The 27,044-nt window shown below is 44.3% G+C and overlaps 1 protein-coding gene across 2 annotated transcripts in view; it reads right to left on the bottom strand.

The window, feature by feature from the left end:
- Nucleotides 1-4,004: 4,004 nt before the first annotated feature.
- Nucleotides 4,005-27,044, bottom strand: part of NAB1 (NGFI-A binding protein 1) — a 49,341-nt gene continuing 26,301 nt past the window's right edge. Inside the window, exons 3-8 of one of the 2 annotated variants that reach the window (XM_053360409.1) lie at nt 24,949-25,082; nt 24,020-24,071; nt 14,343-14,459; nt 7,478-7,619; nt 5,849-5,998; nt 4,005-4,678 (exon numbers count right to left, since the gene is read on the bottom strand). In XM_053360409.1, coding sequence (XP_053216384.1) covers nt 4,587-4,678; nt 5,849-5,998; nt 7,478-7,619; nt 14,343-14,459; nt 24,020-24,071; nt 24,949-25,082 — 687 coding nt within the window. In that variant the 3' untranslated portion in view covers nt 4,005-4,586. The remainder of the gene's footprint in view (nt 4,679-5,848; nt 5,999-7,477; nt 7,620-14,342; nt 14,460-24,019; nt 24,072-24,948; nt 25,083-27,044) is intronic. The other variant, XM_053360411.1, reaches the window with a different exon arrangement.

Below are 27,044 nucleotides of genomic sequence, written 5' to 3'. Positions count from 1 at the left end.
TGTGCATAAATCCAAGTATAATTTATGCATCCAACGTTCTGTAGAATCAGAGTCTGACTATGTAAATAAAACTGAACTGTAATCCCAAGCCATGTGAGATGTATTCATTGAACGGTACTGAAATTGGAAATATCAAAGCCTTAAACTGGTACCTACTTACCTTTTTACCTGGCGGGTAATCAATTTTACTGGAACCATGCCCATTGTGGCTGACAAAGCCAATGTTCCAGGAAAATATGGTCCTCAAAAACCTAGTGCCATCCCCTGGGAAGGATAGTTTGTTATGGGTACTTAAGAGTTGTTAGGGAACCGCTATTCCCTTCAGAGAGCTATAGTTCCTAGATTCCCCTTGGCAAAAGGACTGATCGTTAAGACACTGGGAATGTTTGAGGGCAGGAGGGAGCTAACAAATTTCAGAACCCTTAATAAACTACAATTCCCAGGATTCTTTGGGGGAAACCATGACTGTTTAAAGTGGTATGATACTGCTTAAAATGGATGGTGCAGATGGGTGTTACAAACACTTACGAATGTGCAGAGACAACTTGTGCCCGTGTTCAGTGTAACATGTGAATAGTCGTAAACTTCAAATTCACGCTCAAGTTAAGCTTCTCCCCCACCTTCTTTGCGCCAACACTGTATGGAAGTTACTTGCTCCTCAGTAACAACACAGAGCAAGGCACATCAGGAAAATCTGTGCTATCTGACGCCATAAATAGTTCATCTTCAGCTCGAGCCCAGAACTGAGTACCGTATTTTTCGCTTTATAAGACGCACCAGACCACAAGACGCACCTAGTTTTTGGAGGAGGAAAACAAGAAAAAAAATATTCTGAATCTCAGAAGCCAGAACAGCAAGAGGGATCACTGCGCAGCAAAAGCAGCAATCTCTCTTGCTGTTCTGGCTTCTGTGATAGCTGCGCAGCCTGCATTCGCTCCATAAGACGCACACACATTTCCCCTTACTTTTTAGGAGGGAAAAAGTGAGTCTTATAGAGCAAAAAATACGGTAGTTCCCGTAAACCGGTATGCAAACCAGAATTACCAGAAGAAACAAGGACAAATATGCAGTCTTTATTACTCCTGTAGCAGAATTACCTCTTTTTTCCTTCTGTTTAAAGTAAGACAAGGGGAGGGAATTCTTTGCCAATGAGACTTTTTATTTTGTATCCAACGAGGCACACAAACGCAGACAGACAAGAACACAAATGCAGACAAAGATCACACTTTGGTCAAAATAACCCTGCTGAAGCTAACAGCCAGGCTTCCTTAATATCCCGCCCCCCATTCGAAAGTTATAGAGACAAGACTTTTTTCTGCCTGTATTGCTGACAATCGGTGAGTCTTAATTATTAGCATTCTAGAAGAAGCCTGTGTACTGATTGCAAGATAGGCAAGATCTGCATCTTGGAAACGTCGTGAGGTAAGTCAGAAGGGCGTGTGATGAAATCAAACGCATCTGTGCATGGCAGGAGAGGGCATTTTGCATGAATCTCTCTCCATGTGTAAAGTTCTATAATTCATGAAGCAGCCCAAGCTACAAGGATTGACTAGGCTTCTAGTGAGATGAGTTTACCATGTGGGAGAAAGGGGTAAAGGTAAAGGGACCCCTGACCATTAGGTCCAGTAGTGGCCGACTCTGGGGTTGCGGCGCTCATCTCACTTTATTGGGCGAGGGAGCCGGCGTACAGCTTCCGGGTCATGTGACGAACCAGAGCAGCGCACGGAAACGCCGTTTACCTTCCCGCTGGAGTGGTACCTATTTATCTACTTGTACTTTGACGTGCTATCGAACTGCTAGGTTGGCAGGAGCTGGGACCAAGCAACGGGAGCTCACCCCGTCGGGGGGATTCGAACCGCCAACCTTCTGATCGGCAAGTCCTAGGCTCTGTGGTTTAACCCACAGCGGTACTTCCAGTTTCCCATGTGCTCTCTGAGGTGAATGTACTGTGTGCCCTTCTGTACCCCTGAAATCAGCTCTTATTTCTACAGTAGAAGAGGGGCATGGAACTTCTGGCCTTCCAGAACTACAACTCCCATCAGCTCCTAGCGAGCTTGGTGAATAGCCAGGGATGATGGGATTTAGCATACAGCAACATCTGGACTGTCAAAGGTAGGTAGGTAAGATGTTTAAGAGTGCCTTTCAGTGTTTCCCGAACTTGGGTCTATGGCTGTTTTTGTACTACAATTCCCATCATCCCTGACCACTGGTCCTGCTAGCCACGGATTATGAGACTTGTAGTCCAAATACAGCTGAAGACACAAGTTTGGGGAACACTGCATAGCTGCTTCAGCTTACTTTGTTAGGATTTTTTTTAAAAGGTTGTTTAACACACAAAACAAAATGCAAAAGCCCTGCTTATTGGGACTGAAATGATTTGCAGGACTGTTTTTTTTAAAAAAGTAAAAGTACCTTAGTACTTACAACACAGCTGTCTCAGGTCATTTACAACTGAAAATAAAAAAATAGATCTGTACCACAGATTTAAATTTACATTACATTGGCCTTTATAAAACAAGATGCTATATACTCTGGGTAAGTGGTATGTGCTTTCTTTGCTTGTAATTACTGTCAGAAATTATGAAACTGCTCAGATATCTGCTACTTGAAACCTTAGTTAACATGAAAACATACGTTATTAATTCACAAAACAATAAAATGACCCAATTTTAAACTACACATTAATCCATCTGTTTTGATCCATTAAGCTGAAGATTCTACTCTGTTGAATACATTTCTTCGTCAGTAAAGTAGTACAACAAAATTCCAAAAACAGTATTTTCTTCCTCTCTTTTTTTAAAAAAAGATTCCCCCCCCCGTCTATAATATTAAAAACATGTGCACTGGTGTTTCTACTATAAAGCTTTGCTCCACAAATCAAGTGATAAACAGTTATTAAACACATTTTACAATGATACCAGATAGTTGTGTGGACATGTCACCTTACACTTTACACAGAGTTTCAATATGGCATATGGAATGACTCGGTAAATCACTATTACACGGAGCAAAATCTTCAGAGATGAAGAGCAATATCCTATTATGGCAAATCGACAAGAACCGGTGGCGTTTTCATCACCCCCCTCCGAAAGTACTATAGGCAAATTCAGCACTTCAAAAAAATAAATAAATTATAGTTTTGAAAACCCCGTTTTTAAATGCAAACACACGATCCGAAGGAATGAAAGAGAGGAGGCTATTATTAGGTAGGTCCACATGTCACAATGATGTTGTGCATAACATGCAGACACCACATTGAAATACCCCGGAAATGTCTCTGTATTAGCCAGTTGTTACATTATGGACAAAATGGCACCCTTAAGAATCGAATCATCCTGCACAGCAAAAACTCCTCCAGAAAATAAATAATGAGTACAGTTGTTTATACATACATTTCCGTGAGACTGTAGCCAATATGCTGCCTTCTAGTTTTTGCTGGACTAATCCCTGACCATTGACCTTGCTCCCTGGGATTTAGGAGAGCTGCAGTCCAGCATTTTCTGAAGCATCAGATTGGCTACACCTGCTGTATGTGGTTTATATTATATTATATAGGAGTAAGCTACTCCTATAACAGTAACGTATTCCTCCTCTTATTTCTCCTGTGAGTATTGGTTGCTTCGGACAATACAAATTTCTTGCAGTGCTTTCCCAACTCTTCTGTTATCTGGAACATTCTGGCTTGAGAAAATGAGAACGACTCTAAGGATCATTCCAAAATGTTGCCAGCATTGCAGCAGTTGCCCTGGCAGGCTTAACCAGAGTGTCTTAATAAATGCAGGTGCATTTGTTACCCTGTTTGAAGTGTACAATATGAAGCAACAGTGTGCTGCTGCTTCTACCCATAATTCCCTAATAGCGGACAGGAACACAATGTAGATAAATACAGAAATGTGTCCAGGAAGTGCTTGAGAATGACCTTACATCAATAAGCATAAAAACGCCAGTTATCATACAGTCAGCTCTTGCGAGTGCTATTTCCCTATAAAATCGTATGTAATTGGTTTTTGTTTTTTGCTTCTAAAACTTAAAACATTGAAAACCTGCTGTTAAAATGCTTTCTTAAGAAGCTGTTCTCCCCTCCTTAGGTCTTCTGTCCAACTGCTTCAAAGTAAGGATTTTTCTTCTTTAAACCCACCTCAGTTATTGTTATATCTCTACATTTAAAGTAGACATTGAAAACTTCAAGTAAAAATAATGGCAGCCACATCTACTGGACGTAATACAAATCTATGACACCTATTAGTTGTTGGGGTTGTGGGTCTGTGTGTTTCTAAACTTTTAAGTTATACAAATACACAATACATTCTTAAATAACAAGGGCCCACAGTATTATGAGTTTGTGAGCCTTTCCCAAATTACAAAGCCGCTTTTTCATTTCATAAATGTTTGCACCCACTTCTCGTTGCAGCTGCAGTTTTCAACTGGTTATTTCGTACGTCAGTTCCACAACATGACAGTCCCAGTCCTTAGGCTTTGGCTATGAAATCGCTTATTTCAATGAGGCAACGCTGGTTATTAAGGCATGTTTCCGTTTCTCATTCAATGTTTTATTTTAACATTTTTTTTAAAAAAAGGGAGCATGGCTATCTTGTATCTTCTGGCTCTGTCTTTATCACCTTCCTTTCAAGGCTGTTGAAAGCAGAGTGAGGAAAATCTTTTAAGATACCAAGGCCTTCTGCAACAACAAAATGGATTCCTTTTAGAAAAATATCGACCCGAAACAACAGTGTTCTTTTCGACCAGTTGTAGTCAATAGACAGCATATAAAATCTTACACAAATGTACCCTTGTAGTACCAAACAGCAATAAATTCAGTTAACCACTAGGCAATATCTGTTTGTCGTCGTAATGTACTACCAGCGGTTTACGACAGTGTAATAACATAAAACCAAACAATAAGATTATAAAAAGTTATAAGCAAAAAAACAAAATTATAAACAATACTGATGTGGCATGCAGTTCTAGCACCCCATGTGGTTGGCCTTGCAGATATTTCTACTGTGATATAAACCCTGAGGCATGCTGGAGAAATGGAGAAATAACATTTGAATGAGGCCCGAAATATCACTAAGCACTTAAAAGGCTATACAAGATGCCTGAGAATCATTTCCCCTCTCCTGAAAGAAAGTGCCCCACAAATTTCACACGGTAGAGGTGGCCCCAAGACATTCCAGAAGGACACTGACAAACTGGAACGTGTCCAGAGGAGGGCAACCAAAATGGTCAAAGGCCTGGAAACGATGCCTTATGAGGAACGGCTAAGGGAGCTGGGCATGTTTAGCCTGGAGAAGAGGAGGTTAAGGGGTGATATGATAGCCATGTTCAAATATATAAAAGGATGTCACATAGAGGAGGGAGAAAGGTTGTTTTCTGCTGCTCCAGAGAAGCGGACACGGAGCAATGGATCCAAACTGCAGGAAAGAAGATTCCACCTAAACATTAGGAAGAACTTCCTGACAGTAAGAGCTGTTCGACAGTGGAATTTGCTGCCAAGGAGTGTGGTGGAGTCTCCTTCTTTGGAGGTCTTTAAGCAGAGGCTTGACAACCATATGTCAGGAGTGCTCTGATGGTGTTTCCTGCTTGGCAGGGGGTTGGACTCGATGGCCCTTGTGGTCTCTTCCAACTCTATGATTCTATGATTCTATGATTTTGGCACCTGAGGTAAACCATAAAATGGTGTCCCCTCACCAGCAGAAAAGAGGGGATGAGGGAAGATCTACATCTGAAAGATCTCCATTGGGATCTGCTGCCCCTGTGAAACCTGCTGCCTGAGGCGGTCACCTCACCTTGCCTCATGGGTGGGCCGGCCCTGGTCATAGTTGTTATGAGCAGGAAAGATTTTTACCTGAAGGCTGTGACTTTGCTTCAGCACTGGCGTACAATCTGCTCAAGTCACTGCAGAGAGGCTTCACGACGTGAGGCTCATCGTCTAATGAAATGTGAGGCATATGCCTATTTGGTAGACTCGACATGCGTAGATTTAAAGGCCTTTCCCCTAAAATATATTGACAAAGAGATATCCATTCAATACTATAACCGAGAGGTAGTCCACGCACAGTCCTGCTAATGGTAGCCCCAACAGCCCATGTCACCATGATATGATCATAACTTAATATGATCTCTATTTTATTAATTTGTATGTGCTTTCGTGTGTGTGTTTTTATGTTGCCGTTTTCCTGATTTTAGTGTGTACAGTGGAACCTCGGTTTCCGAGCACCTCAAAAGCCAAATTATTCAGAACCCGAACACCAAAAACCCAGAAGTGAATGCTTCCGTTTTCAAACGCTCCTCAGAAGTCAAACGGCTTCCAAGGCGAGTTTCTCCATTTTCTCCATTGACTTTGCTGACCACCCATTGCGCCTTGGTTGTCAAACGTTTCTGAAGTTGAACAGTCTTCCCAACGGATTACATTCGACAACCGAGGTTCCATTGTATTTGTTTTCATTTTAATGATCTATTGCTGTCTTTCAGACTCTACACCACTTAAAGATTTTTGAAATATTTGCACTCAAGTGCCTCAAAGTGACTTACATCGTAAAAACAAGACATTGCAAAAGGTAGAAAGGTAAAGGACCCCTGGACAGTTAGGTCCAAAGGCGACTATGGGGTGTGGCACTCATCTCGCTTCAGGCCAAGGGAGCCAGTGTTTGTACACATACAGCTTTCTGGATCATGTAGCCGGCATAACTAAACTGCTATTGGCACACGGAGGACTGTGACAAGTGCCAGAGCACATGGAAACGCCCTTTACCTTCCTGCCACAGTGGTACCTATTTATCTACTTGCACTGGTGTGCTTTCGAGCTGCTAGGTTGGCAGGAGCTGGGACAGGGCAACTGTAAATAAATAAATGTAAGCCCAATCCATTCCAATTAACTTTATTGTACTAGCCACTGGCCATGGCAAATCTGAATCAAAAATAAATATAAGCAAAAGGCTTGTTGTGCCAGAAATTATGGACTATTTTTAGATCTCCGCATCTCCCTTACAGTTCACTGTCCAGGGTCTTCTTTTGGGGAAATGTAAGTCAATAAACAATATCTCAGAGCTGTGGTAGCCCCTGCTCCTCTCTCAATCCTAAGGGCAACTAAAAAGTCTTCCACCCATGTGGCTTGACTACTTCCATATGGCGTGTGGCATGGAAACATGAAGCTCTTTTCATAGCAGCCATTGTAGGCATGGTCTGGAACTAGCAAAATGCTTGCGAGATCATGTGGATGACCCAAGCCAGGTGGGAACAACCGCAGGAGAGGCAACCACGAAGGAATCTAGGTCTCAGAGGGTTTATTTCTCCTAACACAGTATGTACACAGACTACATTTCTGCCCCCACAATATTCTCCCAAGAAATCATTAACCACAGGAAATTTCATTTCGTCATCATTTAGCAATCGTCGCTGTTGCACCAGTCTCACAAACGCTGACAATTCTAAAACAGATGTGTGATGGCAAATACATGCCTGGAAGCTACTGTACCTTGCCCAACACCATAATCCGATGTCAAGCCATTGGCACAATGCTCTTCTGAATTTTGTCTGTAGAGGCCCGTGGAAAGGCGTCTCTCCAAGCCAGCTTGGCTGCAAAGGAACTCCATCTGCTTGGCCATCATCTTCTCAGGCTGCAATTGAGACAAAGGCAGATTTAGGGACTTGCCACAATCACAATTACAATTACTAAGTACAGTCGTTTTACACCAACCAGACGCCAAGTGAAGTACTGTACACCGAAATGGCATAGTCTCGGCCAGGAATCCTACGAAGGCTGAATTATGGAGGGAGGAGACTGACAACCAGCAGTGGAGCTGGTGATCTCCAAGCAAAAAGAAATCAGGGAGCCAGCAAAAGGTAAGGATGACAGGATCTGAGAGTCGTTGCCTAGTTATTAATCCCTCTCAATGCTGACTGATAAAACACTCCAAAAAAGCAATCATAATGTGATAGTCAGGATTCTTTTCTTTTGGTGTTGTACCAGCACTCGGGAACACAGGTAAAACACAGCACAAGAAGAATCTCAGTACACTTGTACATCTGGTCACATCATGGTTGTTGGGTTGTTGTTTTTGCAGACTTGAGAGAAAATAACAATTAGCTGAAATCTACAGCAAGCTGCTTCAATTCAGAATTTGATTGGGGGAAATTCTCAAAGTTAATCAGAATTCACTACTCTGTTCCAAATTTCTCCCTCACATCCTACTGGGGTACCAAAATCAAACAAAAAACGGAAAGGAAAACAAATCTACAGCTATTTTCTTCTTCTTTTTTTTTACTAATCTTTTTATTGATATTTTGGAAACGACATCAAACAATACAAAAAAGAAGACTGAAAAGAAGAAAAGCAAACAAACAAACAAAAAACAACAACAACTATAAACATAAAACAAACAAACCAACATAACATCACTCAATTGACTTCCTTCCATCTCATTTTAGGCAAAATAAACTCATAGCTTATCTGCAGTTGTATTATATCAGCTCTTTACATCGCAGGTTTTAGATTCCACCCACTGTGATTTTGGTAATACCTAGATTGATTTCAATGTAACTTACAAATTTACTCCAGTCGTTCGTAAACTTAACGATTTTTTGATGCCTGATTTTTTGTGACATTCTAGCTAATTCTATATATTCATATAATTTCATTTGCCATTCTCTAATGGTGGGGATATTGGAAGTTTTCCAGTTTTGCGCTAACAAAATCCTGGCGGCCACCATTGCATATTGAAAGAATGTTTGGTCTTCATTTTTTATCTCCTCTCCGATCATACCTAAAAGGAACGCTTCAGGTTTTTTGGGGAAGGTGTATTTCAGTATTCTTTTTAATTCATCGTAAATTTGTCCCCAAAATCTTTTCACTTCGTCACAGGTCCACCACATGTGAAAGAAATTACCCTCTTTAGTTTTACATTTCCAGCATGTGCTGTCTCCGGTCTTATACATCTTCCCCAGTTTTGCCAGGGTGATGTACCAACGATACATCATTTTCTCCATATTTTCTCGGAGAGCAGCACATGCTGTGAACTTCATACCTTTCTTCCAAAGTTTTACCCATCTGTCAAACTCCAGATTATATCCAAGGTCTCTGGCCCATTTGACCATGACTCCTTTCACCTCTTCATCTTTTGTATCCCAGTCTAACAGTTGGTTATACATTTTGGATAAAAGTTTAGTATTACTTTCTAAGATTTCCACCTGGTACCTGGACTTTTTTTCACTCATTCCTATTTTTTTATGATCGTACCATAACGCATTAATTTGGTGAAATTGTATCCATCCAGTTAATTTATCCTTTAACTCTTCGTACGGTCTAATTTTCCACCCTCTTTCTGATTTAACTAGGAGATCTTCGTATGTCCATCTTTCACATTCCAGATTTAACTTTTTTGTTGTTAAGATATCAATTGGGTGGCAAGTTTCCTCCCCCAATGAAATGAAGACTCAGACACATTGTGTTGAGGTTAATGGGCGGGGGGAAAGAGGGTGGTCCCTGGGCGTGCCTGGCCTTAAGTAGCCCAGGCTGCGCCTCCCCTCACCCGCCGATTGGCGGGCTGGGTTGCAGGCACGCCCAGGGATTCCCCAGCTCTCGCGGGGGCAAGGGAAGCCCCCGCGAATGTGGGAGGGCCCTGCCCGCAACACCCTCTCCTCTGCAGGCTCGGAAAGGGCTTTGGTGAAAGCCACCAAGGGGTGTCTCTTTCAATCAGCTTTTTGTTCCTGTTCCAAACTTCTAATAACGAGCCTCTAATGATGTGATTAGAGAAGCCTCTGTGGATCTTTCCTTTATCATGCCACAAATAAGCATGCCAGCCGAATCTAATGTTAAATCCCTCTAGATCCAACAAATCCGTGTTTTTTAAAATGGCCCATTCTTTTATCCAACAAAGGCAAGCAGCCTCATAATAAAGTTTTAAGTTCAGAACCGCAAAACCCCCTCTTTCTCTTAGATCCGTGAGGAAATCTACAGCTATTTTCAACCCACTTAAACATTTTGGCATCTTTATGACCCTTCAGATCGAGCCCCTGCCCATTTTGGGTGCCTATTTCTAATCAATCAATCAATCAATTAATATTTCAACAGCAACTTTTTTTCCTTCTTTGAAAAATTGCAAATACAATTATGGCAAGATTTCCCTCAAGCTTTATGTTTGGAAATAGCACTATTCATTATTTTTTTTAATTCCAGCAATCTGCCATTCTGAAAAGTGTAGCATAGCAGTATGATTGTGGGGGGAAACAGTGTGAAAGTTTCGCCTGGAAAAGGACCAGGGCCTTATACACTACATGAGAAAGATAATTAACAACCTGCTAAAAGAGAGTGCAAAATTATCAATGCCAAGAGAATTATAAACTCTGAATGTGATCTATTTGCCATTACTGTCATGTAGATCATTTGGAAAAAGGCAGAATTGTAATTTTTGAAAATGTGTAGGTTAAATGTTCCATAGTAGGGGTGTGCACGGGATTTAGATGAGTCCTTAATCAAAGTCAAAGCAAGCTTTCAGATTTTGCTTTTCCCGTAGAAGAAGTCGTCATGTTTCCACAGGTGGTGGAAGTGCTTTAGCACTTTTGCTGCAGGACCATCTCATCCTCTATCACCGAAAGTTCCCCTTTCCAGGGGGTTAGTTACCCTCCTACCCCTGCCTATAGCAAAACTGTTTCTCTTGGTGGCTGGTATTTTTTATTTATCTCTCCCTTCAGATCCACATCTCCAGTGCATACACCAATCTGGTTTAATCTGCAGCCACAGCTGCAATGGTCTTTGCACAAGTTCTCTATGTATTTCCACACATCAGGCTTCAGATCCAGTAACAGCTGTCTCATTGCACTCCCCAAGCTTTCTGAGGTCAGGTGGACTGAGTTTTCCTTCTCACCTGTGAATACAATACAGGGGTACCTTGGTTCCTGAACAAATTGGCTCCCAGACACCGCAAACCCGGAAGTGAGTCTTCCACTTTGCAAACATTTTTTGGAAGCCGAATGTCCGACGTGGCTTCCAATTGAGTGCAGGAAGCTCCTGCAGCCAATCGGAAGCCGTGCCTTGGTTTTTGAACCGTTTCGGGAGTCGAACGGACACCTGGGACGGATTAAGTTCGAGAACCAAGGTTCCACTGTACTAGCTTCCTGACATTCTCTAGGCCTCTCCTTCAAGAAGTATGAATAGAAACTGGCATGAAGGTTTCTTGCGTTCCTCCTTGATGAGGAAAAACTCTTCCTTGGGACTTTTCTAGCTGATGTAATTATGGTCTTCAGCAGGTACAGGAAGCAGCTACAAGGAGATGAGCTCAGCATCCTCCACGTGAAGAAGCTACGCCAGTAAAAATTGAAGCTTTCAGCATTGAAAGAATGGCATTCAAATGGTGGGTGCGTCAGTGTTTTCAAGGATGAAGCCATTGCACAACTGTGATGGTAGAAGAAACTCAGCTGAGGAGAGAGAGCTCACAAACCCAATGCAAGAAATGCCATCAGTATGAATCTGATAGGAGACACATTGGTGCTGTCTGTAATGAAGTGGCTGACTCACTTGATAACTTCTTAAATAAATGTTTTGATGCCGTGAAGCTGCTTGCCACCTATTGGAAACCAGGTATAAGTTCACATGGTGCTAGGTGCAGACTTTTTGATCTAGCACAACTTTCCCTTGTACAACGTCAGCGATGTTCACAAGGAGACACTGTCCTGTTTGGTTTGTTTTCTTGCATTATCCGGTGCACAGAGACATGTCACGACACTCATAGCACATCTTCTGGCAGCCGAGCCTCATAATACTGATGCTGAACATCTCAAGGGTGACCTTGGAAGTCCATCAACAGAAACAGAGTCACCGCTGATTCAGAAAACAAATGCCTCCATATAACTACCACAATATGTTGCCATACTGTACCTACGGCACCGCCTCTCCTGGTATGTCCCACAGAGGAACTTACGGTCTTCAAACAAAAACATCTTGAAGGTCCCAGGCCACAGAGAGGTTAGGCTGGCCTCAACTAGAGCCAGGGCTTTTTCGGCTGTGGCTCCGATCTGGTGGAACGCTCTGTCACAAGAGACTAGGGCCTTGCGGGACTTTCCGCAGGGCCTGCAAGACAGAGCTGTTCCACCAGGCCTTTGGTCAGGGCACAGCCTGACTCCCTCCTCTGGCAATCTTCACAGAACTCTAGCCCAATGGTTGCCATCATTTTGATTTGAATTAATTTTATAATGAAATGATTTTAGAATGTTGTATTATTTTATTGTTGTTAGCCGCCCTGAGCCCGGCTTCCTCGGAAGGGATCCGAGGATATCAGTGCTCCTATGGATTAAAAAAATGTAAGCGCAGAACCTACGGGATGGCTAAACCAAGAGAGCAGGTGTGGTTTCAGGGATTATTTTTTTCAGAGGCCTGAAAGTGAAACTGCTTGTGATGCCCACTCCCAGATGGTGAGAATCTAACCAGCTCGAAAGTAAAATGAAATCGAACATGCTCAGCCTGGTGTGGAAGGAGGCAGCATAGCACAACAGAGTAATCTTCTGTTCTGTGTTTGTTGTGTACTGCTCTGCAATGACTGTATACCTATATATACCATTTAAGTATAGTTTTTGTTTTGTTTTTTAATTTTATTTATATCCCGCCCTCCCCAGCCGAAGCCGGGCTCAGGGCAGCTAATAACAATAAAATAATACAACATTCTAAAATCATTTCATTCTAAAATTAATTCAAATCAAATTGATGGCAACCATTGGGCTAGAGTTCTGTGAAGATTGCCAGGGGAGGGAGTCAGGCTGTGCCCTGACCAAAGGCCTGGTGGAACAGCTCTGTCGTGCAGGCCCTGCGGAAAGATGTCAAGTCCCGCAGGGCCCTAGTCTCTTGTGACAGAGCGTTCCACCAGATCGGAACAACAACCGGAAAAGGCCTGGCTCTAGTTGAGGCCAGCCTAACCTCTCTGTGGCCTGGGACCTTCAAGATGTTTTTGTTTGAAGACCATAAGTTCCTCTGTGGGACATACCAGGAGAGGCAGTCCCGTAGTTCAATTTGAATCAATAAATGCCTTGGACTGGCCAAGTAATTAGTCCTCATAATATACTGCATTGACCGGGGGGGGGCGGTTTGAGCAGAAATTCGGGGGAACTAAGTTCCCTTACCTTTTTAAAATTAAATAATATTTTTTTTGTCTGGGAAGTTGAAAGAGATAAACACCCAATGCCTGGGCCAAAAATCCACCTATATCTGTAATCAATGAAGTCGTGGGCATTTTTTAATCCAGATCATTGTCTGCTTGGGTTTATTAATCACACCTTACATTTAGCCACTGCCCGGGGCGTGTGGCACTGCAGCTGGGCCCACAACAGACAAACAAACAAACTTTGTGACGAGTTCCCCCACATTTTTTCCATAAAAAAGAACTGTGTATTGATACAAGGTTATGAAAATTTGAAAGGAGCCAGTATTTATCTTCATTTCCTATTTATTTTTATCTTTTCTCATCTGTTCCTTTTTTAAGGGATTGCTTAGTTCCTTTTTAAATCCCACACAAAAAATGTATCTCACACTGCACAATCGCAGCAGGCAGCATTTGAGACTGGAGGGCTTCTGACGAGGGCTAGCTAGTCAGGTGTAGAGGCTGAAGTGGTGGAGATCTCAGAGAAGCATAATTGTAGAGGATATCACCATGTTCAGCAGCGCAGAGAGTTCCCTCTAGCAAGGCAGCGGCACTCTGGTAGGGATTATCCCCTCTGCTATCTGCGCTGCTCATCTTGCAATGGCCCAGAGAACTGCTGGGTCTCCACTGAAGTATCAGCACAACACACTTTCGAGGCTGCACAAGATCTGCGCTATGTCACCTGCCTACACTTCACGAAGCAGGTGAGCAGGTGATAAGTTCTAGCACACCAGCCTTAGAAGAGGCAGAGTCTGAGCAGTCAGGGAGGAAGGACAATAGGGGGTGAAGAATGAGAGCGCTCAGTCTCAAGTTTCCTCCATAAAGTCGAAGGCAGCACAGCTTAGACAGGTGATTATGGGGGCTCTGGTGCGGTTATCTGCCCAGATGCCAAACTCTGTACTGACAAAGAGGCAGAAAACACTGAAAGATGCCCCTTGCTCCGGTCAGTTAAAATCTTCATCCCCTTACTATGAATGAAGATAAAGCTGTAGCTGTTACGAGTGTGTGTTCGTATGAGCATGCCGTTTTCAAAAAAACCCACACCAGTTGTGAGTCATACCACCTACACTGGAAGTGAAACGATCGCAGCCAGGTCAGAAGGACCCCTTGATCTGCAGAACGGGGACAGAGTGTCCTGTAAGGAAAGAACTGTGATTGTTCTGTAAGAAGCATTAATACGAGGAAGCCTTTTATTGCAGCCCCTAGGTTGTTTACCTGTGAGCCAAGCGCTGCCAGGTCTTCACACTTTCCTTTTGACAATGCCTGTTGTATTTTGACTGAATCCTGCTGGTAAAAACTCTGGACCGCGTCGTGGAAGTCAGGGAAGCCATCCTGCAAACATGAAAAAGCAGGGAAAGGAGCTGTTACTATTTCAGAATGTTTCAATTCACAAGACTAAAGATATTTTTCCAGTCTTAAATCATCACTACAGCCAATGGTGTGTGTGTGGAGAGAGAGAGAGAGAGAGAGAGAGAGAGAGAGAGAGAGAGAGAGAGAATAGTTCTTCCGCAGTTATTTTAAGGGCAAAAATAAACGTTTCAAGGTTTTGAAGCTGAGCAAGTGCAGAACAAAAGTAGGTTCTTTTAAAGGCACAAAGAAATGCTTTGAGTGCAAGTTGTTCTACCTAAATGAAAGCTTGTGGCACAATAAATGTGCTGGCTTTTAAGGTAGCAAAAGACTCCTTGAAGTTTTATTTAGGAATTTCAATCAGGAATATCAAAAGGTCTGCTTTGTGCAAGTTAAGACATTAGGATGGAAGGGAAATAAATAAGTAACCTTATCAGCAAGCAGTTTCCAGACACAGCCACGGTGCTTTCATTCTGTTGTGAAAGCACGAAAACGTACAACAAAACAGAAGCCCATGTTGCATAACGTCACAGGGACATCAAATTACAACTCCTTTTTCTGAATGACAAACCAACACCACTGGTGAGCCATTGCTAAACCCCCACCCCCCACCAAAGACTTGGAACTGTAATGGGAAGCAAAGTGGACCGAAATCAGCTGTCCCTCACAGAGCGAAAAGCTGCAAAGTTTGCTCCCTAGAAATTCCTGATTACCATAAGCTCACATTTAAGAAGACGTGGTTTAAATATGCTTGGTGCTCATCAGCCTACAAGGGCAGCTTTCGCAAAACAGGCACCTGCGACAAGCCTCATTTGGGTGCTCAAGCAACAGGTAGGGAGGGGATGGTGGATGCCCCGCCCTGCCCCAAAATCATGGGTGCTGCCCAAACCTTCCATTGCTGAATGAACTGATGTGGTTAGAAGCTTTCTTCAGATTTCCCTGCTCAATGGGGGAAGGCTTTGCTGAGAGCAGGGCTTGCACTAGTGACTCTACCGCCACCTTTACGTGAATTCGGTATGAATACCTGAAGAGCGCTGCAGTCTTGCTCACAGCACTGTGAACGCAGTTGTCCTAAGTGGCGAGGCAGAGCTTCTCTGACTTTCCATCCCCACCGCGGCTGCAGCGGCAGAGAGAGGAGAGGAGGAAGGTGGCTGCGAGCTGCAGTATTTAAACCTTTAACCCAGAGTTTTTCAACCTTTTAAAGTCCACGACTCTCTTGACCAACTGCATTCTTTCTGCAGCACCCCTGTGGGGCTCAGGAGCCCATTTACGTCACCCTCTTGCCTGCAGAGCTGCCAGCCTCTCACCCTTTTCTGAAGGGACATGAGTGGCGCTGTGGTCTAAACCAAAGAGCCTAGGGCTTGCCGATCAGAAGGTCGGCAGTTCAAATCCCCACGACAGGGTGAGCTCCCGTTGCTCGGTCCCTGCTCCTGCCCACTTAGCAGTTCGAAAGCACGTCAAAGTGCAAGTAGATAAATAGGTACCGCTCCGGTGGGAAGGTAAACAGCGTTTCCATGCGCTGCTCTGGTTCGCCAGAGGTGGCTTAGACATGCTGCCCACATGACCAGCTGTCTGCGGACAAACGCCGGGCCCCTCTGCCTATAGAGCGAGATGAGCGTGCAACCCCAGAGTTGTCCACGACTGGGCCTAACGGTCAGGGGTACCTTTACACCCTTTTTCGAACACCCACCCTTGTGGAGGGTTCCCTCAGCCTCCTCTCCTTGGGAGTTCTCTGGGCAGCCGCAGCTGCCGCCCCTGGTTTCTGAGCTGCTCCCAATGCCCCAAAGAGAGGTGCCTCCTCACACTGCCCCATAGGGGCCTGGGAAGCACCCCCCGTACAGCCCCAGAGGCGCCATTTGCCTGGAGAGCTTGTAGCCAGGGCTGCTGCAACAAACAACTGTGCAAGCCTTTGGGAGGCAGAGACGCAAGAGGGCATCAGAGAAAGGAGGAAAAGAAGAAGAAGAAGAGTTTGGATTTGATATCCCGCCTTTCACTCCCTTTAAGGAGTCTCAAAGCGGCTAACATTCTCCTTTCCCTTCCTCCCCCACAACAAACACTCTGTGAGGTGAGTGGGGCTGGGAGACTTCAGAGAAGTGTGACTGGCCCAAGGTCACCCAGCAGCTGCATGTGGAAGAGCGGAGACGCGAACCCAGTTCCCCAGATTACAAGACTACCGCTCTTAACCACTACACCACACTGGAAGAGGGACAGAGGCCAGTGTTGTCCACGGCACCCCTGACCACCATTCAAGGCACCATTCAAACCACTGCTTCAACCACATGTTTCACTGATAATTGCACAACGATAACACTGCTTATTTGGAGGAAGAATGAAAACAAACACAGAGGTCTGGGGTGAACGTGACTGGGATTTCCTATAACCGTTCCTACCCAGCTGGTCTCTTCTACCCCTGCTTTTTGGGAAGCTGCCCAGGGTTGTATATGACTCTTCCTTCTGAGCCCAGGTGGCTTGGAAGAAGAGTTTGGATTTGATATCCCGCTTTATCTCTACCCGAAGGAGTCTCAAATCGGCTAACATTCTCCTTTCCCTTCCTCCCCCACAACAAACACTCTGTGAGGTGAGTGGGGCTGAGAGACTTCAGAGAAGTGTGACTGGCCCAAGGTCACCCAGCAGCTGCATGTGGAGGAGCGGAGACGCGAACCCGGTTCACCAGATTACGAGACTACCGCTCTTAACCACTACACCACACTGGAACAAGCATTGCAGCTCATCACCCAGAAATGCCACTACAAGCCCTAAGTCCGAGTGGCAACTACTTAACATGCTTTTGCGCTGCATCGCAACCACCCCACACAAAAAAAGAAAGGAGTAAAATCTGTAACCGCCTACTTCTTCCTGGGATGTCACTTTGAGAGAAAAGTGTATGTTTTTTTTTAAAAAAAGGAGAGTACTTATTTTTTTCTCTTTCTTATTAAGTTTTTGATAGGCTTTAAAAATTAATATTAATTAATATTTCTTATAAGTATGATATGAAGATGATACGAAGATGAATTCAGAGAGAAGATGGATAGAAAATATCTGTGTGAGAGACAGGGTGGTTTTTGTCAGGTGTGAGGCCGAAAAAGATGGGAGCTGGGAAGACGTGGATCTCATGTTTGTGAACTGAAGATTAAGATTAAGGTTGATAGAATATACAATTTTGTGTTGGTGTGGGTGTGGTTTCTCACTCTTTTCTTTTCCTTTTTATTATTTTGATCTTTTAAGGTATTAGCTTTGCTTGGGTTTTTTTTAAATATTGTACAGTCATGCCTTGGAAGTCGAACGGAATCAGTTCCAGAAGTCTGTTCGACTTCCAAAACGTTCAGAAACCAAAGCGCGGCTTCTGATTGGCTGCAGGAAGCGCCTGCAGCCAATCAGAAGCCCCGCTGGACATTCAATTTCCAAAGAACATTCACAAACGGGAACACTCACTTCCGGGTTTTGATAGTTTGGGAGCCGATCTGTTCGGGAGCCAAGGCGTTTGAGATCCAAGGCAAGACTGTATTATATGTTGAAAACCTTTAATAAAATTGATTTTTTTTAAAAAAAATTAAAAGTCTATAAAAAGGAAGCCTAACGGAAGAAGCAGGGGGTGAAGAGTGTCTTGATAGCCAAATGTTCTTTTCTCCCCGTTGCTCTCTGTGGCCTGCTCTATCAAACACACCCAGTGTGCTCCCTTCCAACTTGGCTGTTCTTAAAGCGATTTCTTTGAGCAGATGTTCCCAAGCCCCACAGGCGCTTTCTTCCCCTCCGCCAAACACTTCTCCTACACGAACACCAGATTGCACCACTTCTGTTCTTTGTGATCTTCGGGGAGAGAAAGAAATCCCACACCCTCTTGCTTTTCAACCCTGCTTGGCAGCAGCGTGGGCATACCCTCGTTCTTTTCCCCTCGTTCTTTCTCTCCCACCTTATAACTCATGCTGACATGAACGCCGAACCTCTCTCCCCCCCCCCCTCCAGCCCTCCCAGCTACCCACCCACCCCTTCCATTTCCCTCTAGGTCTCTTACTCCCACTGAATCTTTCAAGTTTCGCCCTCTCATCCATCTTCCCGCCACCTCCGCTTACGGATGTGCTGTTCAGCGGCAGGATGCCTTTGTACTGCTTAGTCCATAGGACTGTAATGACTCTGTTGTCTGTCTCACATGCCCTGCCAACTCTCAATCCTGTATTTTTTTTGGGGGGGGACACCCCTAGCCACACACCCTTTTCTGCACAAAATTAACAGCGCTGGAGAGAGCAGAGCTTTCCTTCAATCACCAGTGATTTTGCTGTGCTTCCTCTGGGACAAACACACAAAGCCTTGTGTGCTGTCGGTGTCATGGTCTCGGGGGGGGGGGAGTGAGGGGGCGCCCACATCAAGTCCACACTTACACACCCACCCACGGATCAAGGCAGCTGCTGAAGAGGGAGGCTGTGGGAACTTCATGTAACTAAAATATTGCTTTTGTTTCGTCGCACGTGAGAAGGCATTCAGGGACCTCGCCGCAACTCATTAATAGCTACTCCCAAATCCGAACCTAATTGCTGCATTCCTTCTCCCGCCCACTCGGCTCCCAGCGCTTGTCATTTTCCCGGGATTCCGCCCCCGCCTCTCCCTGCAAACTTACACACCCACTCCATCGAGAAAAGGGAGAGGTCACATGAGGGAAGGGGGGGAGGCTTTCACAGGTAATCGGGTGTAATTTGTGATATGCTTTGCCTCCACACACACCCTCCACCCTTTTTCTTTTGTGTTGCTTATGCAAAACTCCTTCACCCTGCAGAGGTGATGTTTGCAACGTCGTCCGTAGGTTTGCTTGCCCACGCAGTCCTGCTCTCAGGCGCCTCCATCTCCGAGAGGGAGGGAGGAAAACCCTCCTCTTTATTATACCGGGGAAAACCATTTCACATCACGCCCGGGGTGTGTGTGTGTGCAATCATTTCCACCTGCGGAAAAGAGGCGTTAAACGTTAAACGCCTCCCGAGATCAAAATGGCAGTGTTTTACACGCACTGACGTCGGTGGAAAGGCTGAAGGGGACTCATCAGTACAGTCGTACCTTGGAAGTCAAATGGAATCCGTTCTGGAAATTTGGAAACCAAAGCGCAGCTTCCGATTGGCTGCAGGAAGACCCTGCAGCTAATCGGAAGCAGCGGAAGGCCCCGTCGGACGTTTGGCTTCCAAAAGTAGTTCACAAACCGGAACAGTCACTTCTGGGTTTGCGGCGTTCGGGAGCCGAAACATTCGAGAACTAGGCTGTTCAAAAACCAAGGTATGACTGTAGTGACAATCTGGGCTCCTGCGTTTCAGTCCTCGTCTAAGCAGGAGAACTGAGGTGGCAAGAGAAAAAATAGTTTGGCGTATATATTCAAGGGTTAAGGAGCCATCTATAAAAGTTTCTGGCTCATGCTTCAGCAAGCTGTATAGCACTTCCAGAACTTAAGCTTTTTTAAAAAGGGGGTGGGGGACCACCTGCTGCTGTATGGGATGTGTTTGCAAGAACAATACCAGACAGGCTGAAATCTTGAAAAGTTACTATGCCTCAATGAGGAAAACCATATTTCCCCTTGTCTTTAGCAAACAAACGGCACAATATAACTATCTGTAAACAAACACTGAACATCCATAAAAATGGCAAAAGTAATTTCTTTCCCAAATAGGTTTTTTCTTAAACAATATCAAGCGCAGTAAGTAAAGAGTTCGCTTGTAATATATCTGTGGTTCAGTGCTCATTTCTTCTCTTTCCAAAATAGATATTATCTCGAACAATTGCAAATGCAGTAATAAAGAGTCCACTTATGATATAAATCAGTGGTACAGTGCTTGGACATCGTTCTGGTAATCTGATGCTTCGTTGCTAAAGAGCTTAGTCATCGAGCTTTGTAGTAAATAATACACAAGAGAAGGTGGTATGTAAACGACTTAAAGTAGGGTATATCTGTCCCCATCTGCATGTTTCCATCGGGAGGAACATAGAAAGAGGACGATGTCCTTCAGTTTTAAACCTCCTCCTCCTGTGTTTATTGCAGTAGTCATTGCATCACCGCCCTGTTTATTGTTTTACTGTTTAACAAACAAACAGCAAGCATTCTCTGTTTCAAGCATTACCAGGGGTAAGGATTATTTGCTTGCTTGCTCCATAGAGACAGGTATTGGCAGATTGAGCGGGCGAGATCAATAGTTGGTCCAATAGTTGGTCAAGAAGGCAGACTCTGCACGTGCCGTAGAGGGAAGTGAGGGGCAAATGGGGCTCCTCAACCTGGGAAGGTAGCCCATCTAGTAAAGGTAAAGGGACCCCTGACAGTTAAGTCCAGTCTTGGACGACTCTGGGGTTACGGCGCTCATCTCGCTTTATTGGCCGAGGGAGCCGGCGTACAGCTTCCGGGTCATGTGGCCAGCATGACTAAGCGAACCAGAGCAGGGCACAGAAACGCCGTTTACCTTCCCGCTGGAGCGGTACCTATTTATCTACTTGCACTTTGACGTGCTTTCGAACTGCTAGGTTGGCAGGAGCAGGGACCGAGCAACGGGAGCTCACCCCGTCGCGGAGATTTGAACCGCCGACCTTCTGATCAGCAAGTCCTAGTCTCTGTGCACCCCTAAGTGCAAGTAGATAAATAGGGACCGTTTTATAGCGGGAAGGTAAACGGCGTTTCCGTGCGCTGCGCTGGTGTCGGCTCGCCAGAGCAGCTTCGTCACGCTTGCCACGTGACCCGGAAGTGTCTCCGGACAGCGCTGGCCCCCAGCCTCTTAAGTGAGATGGGCGCACAACCCTAGAGTCGGACACGACTGGCCCGTACGGGCAGGGGTAACTTTACCTTTACTAGTTTTGGGACAGGGCTATGTGTACAAGAACGGATCGCAGCAATTACCTTCCTTTTCCTGCTGCACAAAAAGGAACAAGACTTTCAAAGTCCCCTTGCAAAATTCTCACTGGCTTTTATAGGAACATGTAAGTCGCTAATTATTCCCTCGCCCTGTCTCTTCACTTTTAGTCCACCCAAAACAAGCAGTTACAGAATAAAAATGTGCCCTCGACATTTTCCCAGGGTAGTTTAAACACACACACAAAAAATAGAATTGTACAAAGGAATTTTTGCATCCAATGGGACCATTTCCTGAAATGCTCCTTTACAGGGAAATATATGCATCCAATTAACTACTGGCCTGCTGCATCACATATCCCTCAACACAGAAGGGAAATTATGGTAAAATTGACAGCCTATTTACTTAGTCTGCAAGCTACATTATTTAAAACTGGATCTATTTTTAAAAAAATACCAAATGAAAAAATACTGAATATATTTCCATGTTTTTGCTAGGTTTAGTCATTACCTCCATAAGCCAGAGTGTGTGTATACATGTGTTCATTTTTCTGACTATCAGGAAATTGTTCCCTAATGGCAACAAGATCCATTAGACAGGGCAAGAACATTCCAGAGCTACTGGCAGGAGTTTCTCTCCGTGCTATTTCCCTCCATTAGGAAGATCCGAACAACAAAACACAGTTTATGAGGCATCTGAAAACAGCCAAAAATAAAATAAAAATTCCACCTACTCGACAAAATTATTTGTGTTTAGGTCAAACGATGCTCTAGCGCACAAAAAGACCCAAACCGTATAACTGAGCAAGACGTGCAGAAAATTGTTGCCAGTGCTTCTCAAATGGAGGTAGAGAGGATCATGATTTGCCTGAAGAAAACCATGATGGAATAAAGGGCAACATCCAATGTCAGTCACACTTAAGTGAGGCATAATTTATTTCAATAGGTTTACTATGAGCATAATGGGAACAGGTCTTCTCTGTGGTGGCTCCTAATCTGTTGAATGCTCTCCCCAGAGAGGCTCGTCTGGCGCCATCATTATATGTCTTTAGGCACTAGGCAAAACATCCCTCTTTACTGAGGCCTTCAGCCATTAAATAATCTATGGTCTGTTAAAGAAAGGGGACTGTCGTTATGATTATTTTTATTATTATGCTGTATACTACGCAAACTATATACTATACAAGAACACAGTCATACCTCAGGTTAAAGACGCTTCGTGTTAAATCTTTTCAGGTTGCGTCCCGGAATGGGTTACTTCTGGGTTTTGCCGCTCAGGCATGCACATAGCTGTCAACTTTCGGATTTGAAAATAAGGGATCAGCAGCCTCACCTGTCCCGGGGACAGTCTACGGGATATCTAACAATCCGGGATAGCAGCTGGAAATGGCGCTGGAATAAGGGAATTTCCCGCCAAAAAGGGAAGGTTAACAGCTATGCGCATGCACTCAAAATGACGTCACGCGCATGTGCAGAAGCGGTGAATCGCGACCCACGCATACGCGTGTTGCATTCTGCTCAGGTTGCGAACGGGGCTCCAGAACGGATCCCGTTCGCAACCAGAGGTACCACTGTACTGTACACTTGAGTGTTCCAGTTTGTGAACGTTCTTTGGAACCCACACCTCCGACATGGCTTCCAAACGTTTGGGAAGTTGAACAAACTTCCGGAATGGATTCTGTTCAACTTACGAGGTACCACTGTACTACTATGCTTTTTAATTATGTTTTTATTATTATGCTCCATAAAATGCAATTTGAATGTTCTACACCACTCTTGAGATCTTTAATAAAGGGCAGTATAGAAATCAATTTTTTAATAACAACAACAACAACAACAACCTAGCCTGATAAACATTCAGTGTTTATCTAGCATGGCACTGAGGCTGCACTCAGCAAGCCCCATTTAACACAACGGAATAAGCAAACAGGCACAAGATTGTGCTTCAATTAACTGATCTACAGCTGAAGCTAGACAGGAGCCTTATGATGAGGATGTAACATCAGTCAAATTCCACTCCTAAAAATATTCTCCAGTAAAATGAGCCCGATATTTATAAAGTGAAATATTTAAATTCAGATCGGTGTTTTCTCCCCCTGGTATTCTGCTGAAATAATACCTGCTGATCTTCTCAAGGCAAAAAAAAATTAAGTAGAGACATCCTGGTCTCATAAGCTTTTTGGGGAAAAGTTCTCCCCCATCCTCATGGGCCGGTATTTTCCTTTTACTTATTTCAGGGAAGAACATGTGTAACTGTGCAAAAGGCCAGCTGTGTGTGTTTTACTGCTACTATAACTAAATGTAAAAGAAAATCTATATATGCAGGAATTTATTGCGCCTGTTCCACTGTAGAAATGCTGTGAAAAGGGTGAACACCAATTTCAAACTGCCCATTGAAAGCAATAAATAAATAAAACTGGGGCAGTGAAGGGGGAGATGGAACATATATCTATTTTATCCTGATTACTGGTCAACTTTTCCTCTCCAAACTCACAACTTCACAAGCTCCACTATATTGTTTCAACTGCCCTCATATTTTAAGTGACTACTACAGAACCTTTGATAAACCGGACCATATTTATTCAGAATGCATTGTATTTTAAGGGATTTGTTTTTCAGTTGGGAGAGTGAGGCAGAACATAGCCGTTCACCAAATGAAGCCTTAATGGTTCTTTCCTCTCTCACGCAAGTCGGTTTTAGCAATGACAACTAAACAGAACAAATTAAAATACAGTACCTCTATCTTAATTCTCTTTGGTGACAGTTCATCCCTTTCTCCACATTTAGACCTAGGAGATGAAAACACATTTTGTTTTGTTTTTACTAGGTAGCGCACACTTATCTTCAGAAAAAGAAACACCTTGGAAAAATCCTTGCCTGCAACAGAGAGATAGAAAACTGAAATTTCTCATTTAAGCCTCGATTTCCAGATAGGTTCACAAAGCATGTCCTGTAGTTTAAGAACCTGACGTAAGGTTCAATCTTGCTGGACTACCATTAGAGATTATGGGCGGTGGAGAAGGATTTGAATGTTTAAATGCTCCTTGGTATAAAAAAACCTCCCTGTACAAAGGAAGCTAGCGTGTCGGGGTTGGGGTCAGATTTTTAACTTCAACCCTGTTGAAGCCACCTGATCTACGAAAAGTACAATTTTCTGCAACAACTAGGAAAAATGTGGTGTGGAAATGCCAAGACTCATGGGCTCCCAATAGGTGGGGTGGGGTGTGCACAATTCAGGGTCAGCAAACTTTTTCAGCAGGGGGCCAGTCCACTGTCCCTCAGACATGGTGGGGGGCCGGACTATATTTTTTTTGGGGGGGATGAACGAATTCCTATGCCCCACAAATAACCCAGAGATGCATTTTAAATAAAAGCACACATTCTACTCATGTAAAAACACGCTGATTCCTGGACCGTCTGCAGGCCGGATTTAGAAGGCAATTGGGCCAGATCAGGACTATGAGTTAGGGAGGGAATGGGACTCTTGATGTCAGGGTCGTGGGGGTTGGACTAGATGACAGGGTCCCTTCCAACTTTAGATTTCTATGATTCTATGACCCTGACTGCCGAACAAGAAAAATAAAAACAGGTTTTCTGATACAATAAACCTCATTAAAGCAATTAGGATCTCTCCCTCCCTTTTTTTTTTAAAAAAAAGCAGCTTACTTGGTAGTCCGGTAAGTATATTTGTAGGTAACTTCTCGGGATATTTGTCGCGCCAGTGCAAAGAGTTCGTCCCTCCGGGTCAGCAGTGCGTTATCCTTCACACACAATTGAGCAGCGGCTTCGTTAACTGTGAGCTGGAAAACAAAAGACAAGGGATGCTTCGTTGCCTTAGCTGTATCACTCTTTTGAGGAACATGGAACCCTATGTATCGCCCATTACTGTTGCAATGTACCGTATTTTTTGCTCTATAAGACTCACTTTTTCACTTCTAAAAAGTGAGGGGAAATGTGTGTGCATCTTATGGAGTGAATGCAGGCTGCGCAGCTATCCCAGAAGCCAGAACAGCAAGAAGGGATTGCTGCTTTCACTGCGCAGCGATCCCTCTTGCTGTTCTGGCTTTCGAGATTCAGAATATTATTTTTCTTGTCTTCCTCCTCCAAAAACTAGGTGCGTCCTGTGGTCTGGTGCGTCTTATACAGTGAAAAATACGGTACATAAACAACATTATAGAGTTTCACAGAGAAATCTGGAGGGCTTTCTTCAGATTTCTGGCATCATGCTCAACACAGTTGCCACAGTTTTATAAAGATATGCACACGCACACACCCCGCAAAAGGAAAACAACTAAGTTTTTAAATGCTGCTAGGTACCTTTTATTTCCCCCCCAAAAAAATTTGAAGATACTTAATTCCCTCGGGAGTAAGTTGGTACTTTTAAAAAACAGTTATTAGATCAGGGACAAACTATTTTGTTTAAAACCAATGCATGCTTTTAAAATGAACTCAGGCAGACCTCAGGGATTCTGCTTTAATAATAATAATAATAATAATAATAATAATAATAATAATAATAATGGTCCTGAGGTCGACTCAGGGGGCTGGCTGTGTAGCCAATCCCTTACTGCGCCCTGTGAGCACCCACTGGGATGAACTGCTATGACAAACTCCTACATTTTGGTGTGATCTAATGCGATCCCCCAGAGTGTCTGGAGATTTGGCTTCCTCTGCAGCGAAGCTTTAATAGGCTGCTAACTTGGGTTTTATTTCTGAGCGAACCATCTCAAGTTAATAGTGTTTGCACAAAATGGCCAAGTGGCCTAAACCAGAGGTTTTCAACCTTGCTGAATCCACGGCTCCCTTAACCAACTACATTCGTTCTGCTGCACCCCTGTGGGGCTCAGGAGCCCAGTTACGTCACCCCTTGCCTGCAGAGCTGCCAGCCTCTCACCCCTTTTTTTGGACACCCTTGTGGAGGGTTCCCTCAGCCTCCTCTTGTTTGGGAGTCCTCTGGGCAGCAGCTGCTGCCATCTCTACGATAATCTTTATTGTCACTGTCCCATACAGAACAACGAAACTGAAAATCTACAGCAGACATTCAGAAACCAACAAGCCTGCTATCCCAGCCTGGTTAGCCCCCTAAAAAACTCTGATACCCCATAATTAAATACAATATACGCCCATAGAGACTACCTTACACTGCATTTAAAACCAAAATCGCATTTGAATAGAAACTTTCTCAGGCGGCTAGTCCTAGTCTTTATAACCCTGTACCTTCTTCCAGAAGGCAGAAGCTGAAAGAGATCATTTCCGGGGTGCGCACTATCCTGCACTACCTCTGCAGCATTCTTATGGCACCTGGAAGCATAGATTTGATCCAAGGTAGGGACGCGGGTGGCGCTGTGGGTTAAACCACAGAGCCTAGAACTTGCTGATCAGAAGGTCGGCGGTTCGAATCCCCGCGATGAGGTGAGCTCCCGTTGCTCGGTCCCTGCCAACCTAGCAGTTCGAAAGCACGTCAAAGTGCAAGTAGATAAATAGGTACCGCTCCGGTGGGAAGGTAAAGAGTGTTTCCGTGCGCTGCTCTGGTTCACCAGAAGCGGCTTAGTCATGCTGGCCACATGACGCGGAAGCTGTACGCCGGCTCCCTTGGCCAATAAAGCGATATGAGTGCCGCAACCCCAGAGTCGGCCACAACTGGACCTAATGGTCAGTGGTCCCTTTATCTTTAGGGATAGTGCAGCCAATTATTCTCTCTGCAGTCTTTACAACCCTGGACAACATTGTTTTTCCCCTGACCATGCAGCTCCCAAACCACA

This window comes from Podarcis raffonei, chromosome 1 (assembly GCF_027172205.1).
Source record: "Podarcis raffonei isolate rPodRaf1 chromosome 1, rPodRaf1.pri, whole genome shotgun sequence".
Lineage (NCBI taxonomy): Eukaryota > Metazoa > Chordata > Lepidosauria > Squamata > Lacertidae > Podarcis > Podarcis raffonei.
The sequence above is the reverse complement of the archived record's forward strand: the minus strand, read 5'-3'. Positions and strand labels throughout refer to the sequence as shown.